Consider the following 13534-nt stretch of genomic DNA (forward strand, 5'->3'; position numbering starts at 1 on the left):
TTTCTTTCATACTCTTATTTCCCTTATTTACTAGAACCCCTTCATTTCATTTCAATGTCATCAGCATTCAAAAATTTTACAGTGTTTTTGTAAATAGGTTTTAAACTTCTTCCAATCTTCTTCCACCCGCTCTTCTCCTTGATCTCGTATTCTGCCGGTCATTTCTGCCATTTCCATGTAGTCCATTACTTGCATCTGCCATTCTTCCAAGGTGGGTAGATCTTGTGTCTTCCAATGCTTTGCAATAAGTATTCTTGCTGCTGCTGTAGCATACATAAAGAAAGTCCTATCCTTCTTTGGCACCAATTGGCCGACCACCATTTCTGTTTTCCTTCATGATACAGGCTTCAATCCTATGCAAACTCACCTGGTAGTAAGCCCCACTTAACTCAAGGGAGCAGACATTTACAGCATTGCATTGTTTTTCAGCTACATACTGGAAGTACTCATATTAGCATATGTTTTTATGTGATAGACAGTAGGTAGGTTAGTTTATTATATGTCCTTTCCCAGACTCAGTTCTTAAGAAGGATGGAAAGACCTGCTGTCATTGGTTCCCAGGGGTAGTGTAGACAGGCATGCTTTTACTCAGATCTCCAGGATTTCAGGAGAATTTCAGAAGAATTTGCACTTCCACAGTAGGACACAGCAGGGAGGGGCCTGCTGTCACTCTACCTCCATTAATGAAGGCCTGGTACTTGACTTTGTACAAGAAGTGCATTTTCAGGAGAACAAACACTTCCAGGAGCTTTCCCATCACAAGTCATTTGAGAATGGGCTGCCCATATAAGTAATGCAAGAGTGGCTAATCCTAGTTTGGGGGCGTGATCTGCTTCTACAAGCAAATGTTTCTGACTTCCCCTCCATGACCATACTGATTTTAGGTGTAGCAGGAAAAATAAACACAACACTGGGATGGGGAAAACCAAGAGCATAACCTTGACGGGGGTGCAGGTTGCTCCTTCCCAGGTAATTAGATCTTTTGATGAGCAGAGAGGGGACCATTACCCCTCCTCTCAGCTGATCTGCATGGATTAGCTAAGGAGGGGAGGCTGCGGGTGTGTCTTGTGGGTGCACGCATGCAAAAGTGGCCACACTCACCACTGGTATGTGGCCTGTGGAAGGTTGGCCAAGGGTGAATGTGGCCCTAGTATCCAAAAAGTGTTGGGAGGGGTGAAGAAGGTGCAACATGGAACAGAAGTGCCCATTTGCAGATGTATTTATGTGCAACAGGTTCTAACAGATAATGCAAACACGGACAGTAGTTTAGACATGTAGTATACCACTTTTTTTTTTTTAAACACAGCTGATTTTTATTGATTTAAAAACTTTGCAATGATTTTTGGTTCTTGCCAATAAACCGAGTAGCATAAAAATTATAGCAGGGATCCAGCCTCTACCTCTACATGCAGGGAAGCATGAAGAGTGGCTTCTTCTGACTAATGGCCTAAGAATTACTACCCAAAACCCCCAGAAGCAGGATCATACACCAAAAACTATATGCTGGGATACCACATTCAATCTGCTGTCCTAATTCGGCCTTCCCCAACCTGATGCCCCCTAGATGTTTTGAACTACAACTCCCATCATCCCCAGCCAGCCCATGAATCTAAAACATCTGGAGAGACCAGCTTGAGGAAGATTGTCCTTATTCAACTGCAACACAACAGCCTTGCTGTGTTGCCATTGGGTCTTATTCTCTGGTAGCTGCCTGCCACCACCAGCCTCCCACTTACTCTTGCAGCCCAAATGGGTGATGACCTGGGATGCACCAAAGCAATTGCTTTTCAAAAGGTCCCGAGCCACTGCACCTGGCATTCCTTGGTTCACAAACTGCTAGGGAAATCAGGACTAGCTTCCAGCTGCCTTATCCTGGTCCAAGCTCAAAGTAACTTGATTGTTTCCCTGGCAGACCACCCCTAACTTCCTCAAACCCAAGAACTCTGAGACCAAGGGCACTGTGCATGTCCCAGACAGTTCCCTTGTCAGTTACTCAGAGTGTAAAGACAGCCCACACTCCCTGAGCCCTTCCCAGATCTCGGAAGAGCATGCTGGTCTCTTATACTCTGACCTTAAACTTTCAGTAGCATAAATTCCAAGCATCTCTAGGCACATGGTTACGGTGGAACCTAGGTAGACAAAATAACCTGCCACCTCCACTCCTTCATGGTCTCCTGAGAAAGTCGGATGCCAATATAAAACAAGTGGGGATTCTAAAACTCTGAGGCTGGGAATAACACACACTTCAGTGGTCAGCTTAGGAAACTTTATTAAATCTTTATGAAAGGTAAAGGAAAAGCAGGCAGGTGGTCAAAACAGAATACAAAATAAACCAGGACACTGTGGCTCTAAAACTAGACTAATCCTAGCCTAGCCATTACAATATGATTCTAATTTATTTATGAGTAGACAACAAAGATGATCAGCTTTGCATAAAGTCCAGTCTGAATCCTGGATGGTGGGAGAGAACACAGAGGCAGCTAAGCTTTCTTAAAGGTTCTCTCTCCCTTGTCTTCTTGAGGGAGTGACTTCTGACAACTGCTGACCAAGGGGGCCAATGTTGAGGCCGCTGTAGTCTCTCAGGTAGGCGTCTTAGGTGCCCTCCTTAAAACTGAAGAGAATTGGCAGGAGATACTTGACAAACTGGCTTAGAGAAATGGTGGGGCAAATCAGGGCCTTTCTCCACAGTCCTAATAACTAACAAATCTGAGAATAATTTCAGATCTCCTGCTTGAAACATAAAGTCTACTCCTGAAGACAGCCAGGAGGGCAAAAGTCATATGTGAGATAGGACAGAGTGTTGTGAAATATTGCAATGGCAGGCCAGCAATGTATCTAATAGGCATTTAACAGTTTGATTTAAACACATGCACACTGGTCTATTGATATGCATGCACATGGTTAGTTTTTTATAAGGACAGGCGGTGTGCTATAGTGCAGCCATGCCTGAAAAGCATTCCCTCTCTCAGTCTACTTCTGAGTAGATTGCATATTTCAGGAGAAAGCCAAGTATGTGCTTCTGGGGAAAGTATGTATAAGCACATGTTGACCAGAAGGTACATGTGGAGATCCTTTCATAAGTGTGTAGTGGTGAGGGAAGAGAGAGAGAGAAGAGATTTTTATATCCCTAAGGAGTACAGGCTGGTGCAATGTGCCTTTCCTGCAGCTTTCCTTGCCAATTACCATATTTTTCGCTCCATAAGACACACTTTTTTCCTCCTAAAAAGTAAGGGGAGTGAATGCCTATGGACGGCGGCGGGATCCTGCTGCATTTGTGAGCAGAGGATCCATGGCTCTCCTTCCTTCCCTCCTCTGAGGCTCGCTTTAAAGCAGCAAAGCGGACAGGAGCTGCCCGCTTTGCTGCTTTAAATAGTTTAGTACAACATTTGATTCAGAATATTTTTCTCCGTGTTTTCCTCCTCTAAAAACTAGGTGCGTCTTATGGTCAGGTGCATCTTATGGAGCGAAAAATACGGTAAGTGCCTGTGCAAACAGATAAGGTGCCTCTCTCTCTTAAGTAGACTTTTTCTCACACTGCGAGCCTTCCCAGCCGCTGTAACATTGGCATGCGAATTCTTTGGCCATCTGGACTTGCTCCTTCGCTGACATCTGACCCCTGACAACAAAGTGTGGCTCTTCCGAATGCCTCTGAATAGAGAAGCTGGCAGGAGTGAGGTGCAGAAAAGCATCGAGGTGCCCGTCCTGCCGCACACAGCGGCCATTCTTTGAACACAAAATCTGGCTACACAGCCTGGTGCTGCTGGTCACGTTTACAATGTACGGACCAAGGACAGTGTCCACGTACTTCTTCACATCGAGGCAGGCTTCCTGAAAGGGGCAAAACCAAGTCCAGGGGAAGAAAGTTAGCATTTTCCCATTCCAAGTGGGCAACAGCCAAGTTCCTTCAACACATCCTTGATGTTGTAGGACCAAACCTTTAAGAGCATAAATGGGAGGATTCCTCCTGCCACTGCCTGATCTCCAAGCCCCATCTTCAGTCCCCCGTGAGCTACTCACAAAGCGAGACCAACATCAACACACACCTAATCACAGCACTAACAAAATTAGGCATTCGCCTTCATGACCTTAATTTTCATTTTTTTAACGGTGTCTTATGTTTTTAACCTTGTATACCACCCTGATATTTTGTGCTATGGCAGTGTAGACTTTTATAAATATAAATAAATAAGCCTGGCTGGTTAGCTGACTTGATGATGCAAAAGGACTACCACTAACCCCATCCAAGCTAATAACGGCATCCTACCCCAGAGGTTCTCCTTCAACCTATACATTTGTAAATATAAAAAGTTTTGCAAAGAGGCAATAAGGTTCCAGGGCACATTCAGGACTGTCCCCTTCAACATAGACTTGTACCATAAACTGGTACTTCCCATCATTTGGTAAAGGAGGAGAAAAGCAAGTCAAAAAATAAGGATGCTTCACCTCTCTCTTAAGGGACTTGCAAATCTGAGCACCTCATAGTCACAGATTTATTCACAATCACAAGGCTGCTACCGTAACTCACAGGTTGATGTACAAAAGCAGAGAGAAATTTATGTACTGCTTGGTTGTAAGAAAACAAAACAAAACTCTGCTCCATAGCTACAGGATCCTGCTGCTGTCCCCTGACTGCTTCACTTATTTGGCCTCATTTTTTTCCCTCAAGGAGCCCAAGGTAACACATAAAGTTCTTCCACCCTCCCCCAATTTATTCTCACAAGAACCCTGCAGGGTAAGTTGGGCCAAGTTACTGTGACTGACTCCAAGACCCCCCAGTAACTTCCATGGCTGAATGAGGATCTGAACCTGGGACTCGACAGGCTCCCTACACTCCAACCACTGAACCACACTGGCTCCCACTCCCAATCCTGCTCCTCTGCATCACTCACCTCAGAGTTACTGTCCTTTGTGCTCCCCCACAAGATGACCCCAGCAGCACCTTGAGAAGCACTCTCACCAATGGTGTGGACCAGGTCCTCCTGCAGAACAAGCAGAGCAAAAACAGTGAGTTCACCAGTTGTCTCTTCTCTGACATCTGGATTTGCATGCCCATTATTGGGTCCTTCTTGGTCCATTAAAACCAGAGGTGAGGAAACAGTGACTTCTTGAACTCTAGCTCCCATTAGCCCTGGCCAACATGGCAATGGCCAGGGGCGATGGGGAGTTATAGTTGAGCCACATGTTCCCCACCCCTCCTTTAGACAGCAGCAACACCCCAGCAACACTCTGGGATTCTTGGCCATACTTAGGATTATGTATTAGGAAAGGAATCAGGAAATGATCAGTGATTAAACATTTAGCCTGCTGCCTTTAACAAAGTGTTTAAAAAATAAACCTTTTTTTTTTTTTGAGATCTAACTCCTTCTCCTCAGTGGCTCCTTTGTTAATTGACCTTTGTGTGGATGACCTTCAAATCCATCTGATTCTATCAGATCACTTGTCTCAAGATATCTTTCTGATCTGACACTTCCTCGTGGACATGCCAGCATTATTATTACAGGCCCCTGTCTCCCAGGCATGCAATGCTTTTCTTAGTCATCTTCAAATTCCTCCACAGTCAAGTCATCACCCAGTGTTGATGCTCCTTCCTCTTCAACATTCTTAGAAACCACCTGATTCCTCCTCTCATCCATGCTCTGGTCATATCCTGCCTTCGCTGCTACAAATCCTGCTGCTCATCACTCTCTGGTCCTCTCTCCATTTCAGCAAATTCAGAAAGCCTCAGCTAAAACGATCCCTCTCTCTAAAGATCCTGTAGTAAAATTATTTGGATATGTAAAGTATAGTGTACTAGAAAATGATTTAGAGATGGTGATTACTTTGCTAACAGCGGCCAGGCTCACAACATGACAGAGCCATCCACTGGCACATTGAGTTAATTGGATAGGCAATTCCTTGAGAAGGGAAGTTTGTTCGTCTCTTATCGGAACAACAAAATGCAGGATTCAACAAAAACCTATATTTGCCACTGGTTTAATCTCTTGGAATATGTTATTTATTATTATTTATTTAATAAATGTAAACACCTCTTGATTATTTTTTTAAAAAACCTCAAAGCAGTTTACAAAATTGGAAGTACAGATCAGGAAATTTAAATACAAGAAGCACTGTACAGCAATATGCTTAGTATGCTCAGCAGGAAGAGGGAATCATATGTTCTTAATTACATGAATATTTCTTAGTATACGATATTTATACTGGCCTGTTTTCACACTGACTTTGTTCTGTGCAGGCATGGGGTGGGGGAGCAAAAGTGTTTTTCAGAGCTTGCTTGCAAGGAGATGCTCGCTATGTGGAAATAGCGTGAGAGGAGCCTGGGTTTTGCAGTCACCACCCACCCCAAATCTTCCCTATGAAAGGGGCACAAGGTGAGAAAAGGGTAGAAGAAGCAGTGGGAGGGGGAGCAATGGTGTCTTGAAAAAGCCTGATCCGAAATGAAGCTCTGGCTCATTTCCCTGCTACTCCCTACTAAATATATGGAAGAACCTCTCCCCCTCTGTTGTGTCACCATTGCAGTGTTTCATCTCTTCCTTTAAATAGCTTCCCTCTGCAAAGTCTTTCCTGGGCTCCCATAGATTCACTTGTTCCATGCCTCTCACTAGCTAACTCCTCTACAGCCTTCCTTCCAAAACATCCTCACCCCACCTCCCTACACCCCAAATCAAGGCTTATTTTCTCATTAGTTCTGCCCATTACTGACAAACTGAAGTCTGCTGAGCAGGGACTGTGCTAGTCTGAGGTTTTGCAGTACATTTTCATTACTGACACAACATCAACATTTATATATTTTTTTTAAAAAACCCGATTTTCTTAAAAGAAATCTGAAATAGGAATAGTTTGATATTTTTCTTTCATAATATTTACTTATAAAATGGGGGAAAATTAAAATACATAACAACATTCGAAAACACAAGAATTTTCAACATTGGCTTATTGAAAAACAAGAGCCTTCACAATATTTCTGACCAAAAATAAAAGTGTGACATATACCAGAAACAGTTGCAAAAGGGAGAACAACAACAGCTTTTTTGCTTAACCAGGAGAAATGTTATGAACATCTACATGTTGGGGTAAGTGTTTTTCTCAAAATAAAATATTAGAATATTAATATTAATATTAGAAATATTTGACATGGCTACCGCTCATTCCCTGGGAAATCACTGTAGCAGATTCTTAATGGCAACTGCACACACTGAAGCCAAGATTCTCCAAGCATCCCGACAGAGAAGAATCTCCCACTTCCATGTTGTGTTTTCAGGTTAAGTACTTATTGGCAAAGATTGGTCGTACAGTATTCTGCATTGGGACATCTGGGAAAGCTTACCTGTGACAGGAAGCTCTGTGTCTGTGTGAACTGATATTCAATGGAAGCATAAGGCAAGACTGGGATGCTTCCATTCCCCGTCTGGTTCACTATCCTGAATGCCTCTTGGACTCGATGACGGACAAACTCAAGAGTCTTGTTGAGGAATCTGAGCTCTTTGGGAAGATAAATACTGGGATAGAGAGCTCGGCTTTGGTTCCACAGCCACTGCAATTCGTCATTCCTCTGCTTCTCAATCTCTGGACATTCTCCGGTGTAATCGGTGCTTTTGTATCCATTGTTATAGCAGTCAGGGAACCCATAGAAGCCCCAGAAACCCTCCGGCCTCAGGCTTCGGCCAAGCGCCAAAGTCAGCTTCATGAACGCCCGACTCATTTGCTCGAATTCTCGCTTAGCTTCCCTAGCCACCTTATCAGCAGGCCAGTTGGGGTGCTGCTCCTTCACCAGCTCTATGGATTTATTCTGGTAGATCTGCATGGAGTCCCAGTTGCGAACCCACAAGGGACGCCAGCTCTCCCAGTCCATGACCGCCAGACCTTTGAAACCTGCCTCCGAAATTGTTTTTTCAATATCTTGCCAAGTCTTCCAAAGATGACTATTGAGGCTGGCGTTTTGGGGGGTGCCCCCATTGACTGCTGTGCCGTTCTCAGTGTAGTATGGATAATATCCTAACCTGTTGCTGTAGAAAAGGGTAATGTCGCTCCCTGTGAATGATTCATTCTGGTTGGCAACCACATCAAAAATCCCCAAGTCAAGGGATACTCTGTATTTCTCTTCACATTCTTGACTGGGAGCATTCCAGACAGTGATGAATGGGTGATCCAGTATTACAGGGCCTCCACCAGCCATTCGACGGCTCCAAGCCACTGAGAAAACATCCAGCAAGCAGACCCACAGTGTCAAGTATGCTGTAATAACTGCCATTTTGAAGCTGATTTCCTAAGATACCTTTGGAAATTGCTCTAGGCTTTCACCTCCTTTTCAGCACCACCTGCTTCTGGCAGAATAATGTCCCTTCCAGCAAATGGGGAAGTAACCTCAGCAGAGAGTCAGCAGGGAGAGAAGTTATCAGAGTCAGCAGTTTGCTCTTCTTACCCCATCTCTCAAGAGGAAGAAGTTATAACAGAGGACAGCTTGTTGGTCTTCATAATTTTCCTCCTCTGTTTCCAGATTCTTCCAGAAGCAAACCAAGCAGAAAATACACGTCAGAGCCCTACAATGGAAATGTTGCTGGGGCTGACCTTTGGTCTTTGCTTATCCAGTGACTTTGACAAACATTTTGATAGTGTTGGCAGGGTGGGCAAAGGGATCCTTATCCCTTGGACTGCCAGTTCTTTGGTTAGCAGGTTTGGCTAATGTCTCTGTTTCCATCCTCAAGCAGAATCACGTTCCTCCTCTTCTGGATCATTGCAGGGTCATTCTACAGAGGCGGCCCTCACAATGAGGAGGCTGGATGTGTGCAAATAGACAGGACCCTCTGAATGCAGGTCAAATCTCCTATGGTGAAAAAGGGAAGCATCAAGGCAAAACAGGGATCAAATAATGGTACTGATGTAGCACATTTCAAGTGTTCAGTGCATTTCAACAAAACATTACCTCAGAAATCCTTACAGCAGCCCTGAAAGGTATTACTTTCTCAGCACCCTTAACAAATTACAGTTTCCAGGATCTTTTGTGGGAAACCATTAATGTTTGAAGTGGCATGAGAGTGCTTTAAATGTATGGAGCGAGCGATGGTGGTCTTGTTTCAGTATCAGCAACAGGAGAGCTTCCTCCAGCACACCTGGTGACATCAACATAATTACAGGGATGCAAAACAAGCCACATGGCATAGGTCAGGGGTGCCCAAACTTTTTTCAAAGAGGGCCAGATCTGATGAAGTGAACATGCGTGAAGGCCGACCAAAGTTGTTGAGCTTTTTTAAGGATTTGATTCCTAAACTGCCACAGGGGCTGGATTAGACTTTGTAGACTTTAGACATGCCTGGCATAGGTAACTCTCTCCCCCAGTGGAAGGGCACAGCCAGAGGGCATAAGAGAAAGGGCTATAGAGCTGCCGCCATTGGCCTCTCTTCTTTGCATGTGTCTATTGAGGCAATCAGCTCTCTCTGCCTAAAAATACAGTCAGCTCTGTAGAGGAGCTTTGAGCCATTAGTTGCATTGTAAGAGTCAATAATGTTGCCTCAGACTCTACAAATCAAACAGTTCTGAAAGCCACCCACCCGCTTCAAACAGCAATCTGAAATAAACATGGGGGGGGGGCGGAAAATCACATCATTTTCTACAGATGCTTGGTGGACATCTTGCTACTTGTTTGCATAAAGTACAGCACTGACAGGAAAAGTAAGTACAGGTGACTGAGAAAGAATAGGTATGTAGGCGTGGATAGTTAAGAATGTATTTCATCCTAATATTGCACCCCTAGCTGCCATTCTTTGAAAGCATTTTCCCTCCTTGGTACTTAGGAAGCTGTTCAAGCACTTAATCCCGTTCACTATAGCAAGACCAAGTCATGTGAGATCATTTGAGCCTGCCAGTCATTAGCAATCACTGACCACCATGTAGGAAGAAAAGAAGCTCCCAGGACAATACCACTACAATATGAAGACACTCACAGGCATAAGAGCAGGGAGATAGTCTACGAACTGTTGGTCCTGGCGATCATGACGATGAAACATTTGTAGAGTAATAAATTCTGGAAGAGCTGCAGCAAAAATGAGAGTCTTGTGGAACTTTATGAGATGTAATCAAGCTAAGCATTGACACTCCCTGCCCATATCACTGCAGACAGATGCTATGGTGGCCTTTTTCTATGCACTCCAATTCTGAGCTTAAGGAATCTAATTTAGATGCCAATTAGATCAAAGTGATGCATCAGCAATTTCCTTATTTTTATTCATAGATAGGCAGGGGGGCTTTGCAAAGTATTTCAGGCTTTCAGCAACAAGGCTCAAATGTAAACTTTGACAGAGAATAAAGGCTGGGGAATGGAAACTCATTGATGTTGTATAACTCTTAAGATCTAAGTACCATGAGTAATCTAGCCCTGAACTGTGTAATCAGACAGACAGTTATTTCCAAGTTTCATCAGAATTCTTTCCCACCCTTGTTAGCTGGAGAAACTGGTGACTGAAGCCAGAATTAAAAATGCGGTTTTTGAAATTAAAAAAATAATAATTAAAGCAGATTTTTAAAAATGATTGCTTAACCATTCCCCTCTTGAATTATGAAACAACACATTGTTTCATGCAGTGCAGGACAAGAGGTCTTGAGAATTCCGAATTCATTGGCAGACGCTTGGAGCAACCGGCCAGAAATTTTGGGTGGGAGTGTTTCATTACCGTGAAGGCTGTCGGCTCCCGCGAAGAAGAGGGGATGGGAATTAATGGCCAGGAAACGTGCGAGGAAAAAATACCGCACATTAAAAAAAGAGAGACTTACCGGCTCCTGGGGAAGCGGAATATTCCCCAACCCCGCCCCTTTCCCAAACTTTCGGCCAATGGGGATGGAGAGCGGGGACGTCACTTCCAATACAGGACGGAGGGGGCGCGTGGGTGCTCGCCAGCTTCATACACGTTCATGGGTGGGATTTAAAGGCGCGTTTTTGCGGGAGGGGAAAGGAAAGTTGGCGGGGACAGGCGGGGTGGATGAGGAAGAAAGGGTGGGAGATCCGGGGTAGGGCGGGGGTGTTGCTCGAAGCGTTTCTCGTGATGCCCTTGTTGTAAATCTAGCAGGCAGATCCGGCTATTATGCTGCACCCCCATGGAGACCGGAGCTCTGCCGCCTTCACCGCGAAAGTGAAGGATTCAGAATTCCGACGCAACCACTGTACACGTGTAAAGTTATATTGCCGTACGAGGCTTCCGCGCCGCCCGTTTCTGTTTTCCAGGAAGAGGGTCGAGAGGGAAATCGTTCTCTGTTTCTCTCCCGGGCGCGCTGTTTTGGAGGTCGGGCCATGTGGGGGGCGCTGATCGGCAGAGGGCAGCAGCGATCCCACGCCTGCAACCCGGGAGGGCGAGGCGCCAGGCGGGGGAACAAATCCCTCTTTCCTTCGGAGTCTGGTTTCTATTATGCAGCCTGTCCCGCTTGCTTGGGCTCCGAGGAGGGGGCGGAAGGGGTTTCGGCGAAAGGAAACAATTAAGCTCTGCAGCTTCTGGAGGCAAAAGCCCGGGCTGTGCAGCTGTGGATCGTGGAGGCTTAACTCTTCCCTTTCCAGGACGGGCGATGCAAACCTAGAAATTACTAGAATTTTAAATTTCACAAAGGCAAGCCAATGACTTTCCCGTTCAGATCTCTCACCTGCACCGATAGCTGCTCGACGGGAGCCTTGATGAGGCAGAGCAATCGAAAGTGGGCAATTCAAAGAGGCAGCATTTTAAAAGTGATAAAAGACGCAGGCAATCAATGGGGAGAGTGACCTGATGGGTACTGTGCTGTATTTGAAGCCACAAATATTAGACTGACTTCAGTTCACACACCTAGGGTTAACTATATATATTTTCTAATCCCCGAGAAACTTCTGTTCTACCCTTAAAAGCTGTATGATAGACAGGAGTTCAACAGGCACAGCTTCCTCTTGCAGTGTGATAAATGACGGGAGTTGGGGGAAAGCGGCACCTGTTCTTTTCCTCTTTCTAATGTTACAAGAGCCCTGGCGGGTGGGATGAAGGAGAAGTAGCAACTTGAGTCTAAGCTTTGAGATGGTCTTTCCTGCCACTGGAGGCTTAATTTGAGGCAGACTTTGCCCTGGAAATATTTCAGCAGCTGGACTCAGCCTTCAATTACACAAAATAAATGCAGTACAGCACCTTTTGACATATACAGAGCGTTCCCTGTCGCTACAATCCACCAATTTCATCTGGGCTATCAAAGCAATAATTTAGGCACAGTCTCTTGCAGTTTTTAAACAAAAGGGTTGTTCTGTGCACAATTGAAAGGCACTCTGCATATGCTCAGAGCCACTTTGCCATAATCGTTTAAAAGAGTGTTCCCAAAAGAAAGACAAGAGTTTTTGAACACTAAACGTAGTTGTTGTTTAGTTGTTTAGTCGTGTCCGACTCTTCGTGACCCCATGGACCAGAGCACGCCAGGCACTTCTGTCTTCCACTGCAGTTTGGTCAAACTCATGTTTGTAGCTTCGAGAACACTGTCCAACCAACTAAACGTAGTAACCACACTCTAATTCAACCTTCCTCAGCCTGGCACCCTCCAAATATTTTGGACTCCAGTTGCCCATCACCCCTGACCATTTACCATATTGGGTGGCGTGGATGAGAGTTGGAGGCCACTGAGATCGCCACCCCTGCTTTTAGACACTGCCTGTTTCTCAGCATCAGCTTCTAATTATTAGCAAAGTGGAACAACTGATTCAATCCAGCTAATTATTGTCCAGTTGGCTCAGTTATGCTGTGAAGAGCTGACCTCAATTACCAGAACTAATTCAGTCTTGCAAAGTGGATTTCTTTCTTTCTTTTGTCCAGCTCCCTAAAACATGTCAGTTTAAATTAGAATATGCCATCCTAACTGGAAGATGAAGCAGTCCTGTAAACAACTACTCACCCCAGTAAAATGCGACACAAGTTATACAATAGAGAAAGATAGCTTCCCCAAAGCATCCTGGTCTGGGAACTGTAGTTCTGTGGGGGAAATCACAACCCCCTGGTGCCCAGAACAAGCTACCCTTCTTCTCAGGAAGATTTGGGCAAAAGTCCTGGGAACTATAGGTTGCTCAGGGCACCTGATCATCACTCTCCTTGCAGGGCACTGGAATGGACTGGCACTGCTTGGAGTGTGACTTCAAAGGTACCTCTTGCAGCTGTGAGGATGTCAGCACTTTCAGGCGCTAGATGCACAGCAACAACCCCCACGTATGTCACTTCCTGTCCTTTTATATTCCAGGATCACCGCATCGCACGGATACTATCTGTTCCGCCTTGTGCGATGGGCGGGATTGAAAAATCATTTGGACAAAAATTGGGATAGGAGCCTGGTCCCCCCCAGCCACCTCAGGCCCCAGGCTAAAGTGAAGCAAGCAATAAGCTGTTTGATTTCCTTTTGGCCTAAGTCCCAGCTGCAGCCACCTGAGTACCAACGTCTGTGTGCTGCTCTGTTACCAACATTCCCTGGCAGCATGATGGCAGTTTCCATGCACAGTCCTTAGTCTCTGATGAGTTGTGGGGTGGGCTAGTTGGGCATTTCAAACATCCAGTAC

The 13534-nt window shown here is 45.1% G+C and overlaps 1 protein-coding gene across 2 annotated transcripts; it reads right to left on the reverse strand.

The window, feature by feature from the left end:
* Positions 1–2252: 2252 nt before the first annotated feature.
* Positions 2253–11116, reverse strand: HYAL1 (hyaluronidase 1). 2 transcript variants are annotated; one of them, XM_081851339.1, is made up of 4 exons: positions 10765–11116; positions 7325–8821; positions 4890–4979; positions 2253–3828 (listed from the first exon to the last, which is right to left on the reverse strand). In XM_081851339.1, the coding sequence occupies exons 2-4, from the start codon at positions 8246–8248 to the stop codon at positions 3514–3516; spliced, it is 1329 nt and encodes a 442-aa protein (XP_081707465.1). In that variant the 5' UTR covers positions 8249–8821; positions 10765–11116; the 3' UTR covers positions 2253–3513. The 2 variants fall into 2 exon arrangements, with proteins under 2 accessions (XP_081707465.1, XP_081707464.1); XM_081851338.1 differs by having other exon boundaries at positions 10665–10774.
* Positions 11117–13534: the final 2418 nt, after the last annotated feature.

This window comes from Podarcis erhardii (assembly GCF_964252035.2).
Source record: "Podarcis erhardii genome assembly, chromosome: 2".
In the NCBI taxonomy this organism is placed as follows: Eukaryota; Metazoa; Chordata; class Lepidosauria; order Squamata; family Lacertidae; genus Podarcis; species Podarcis erhardii.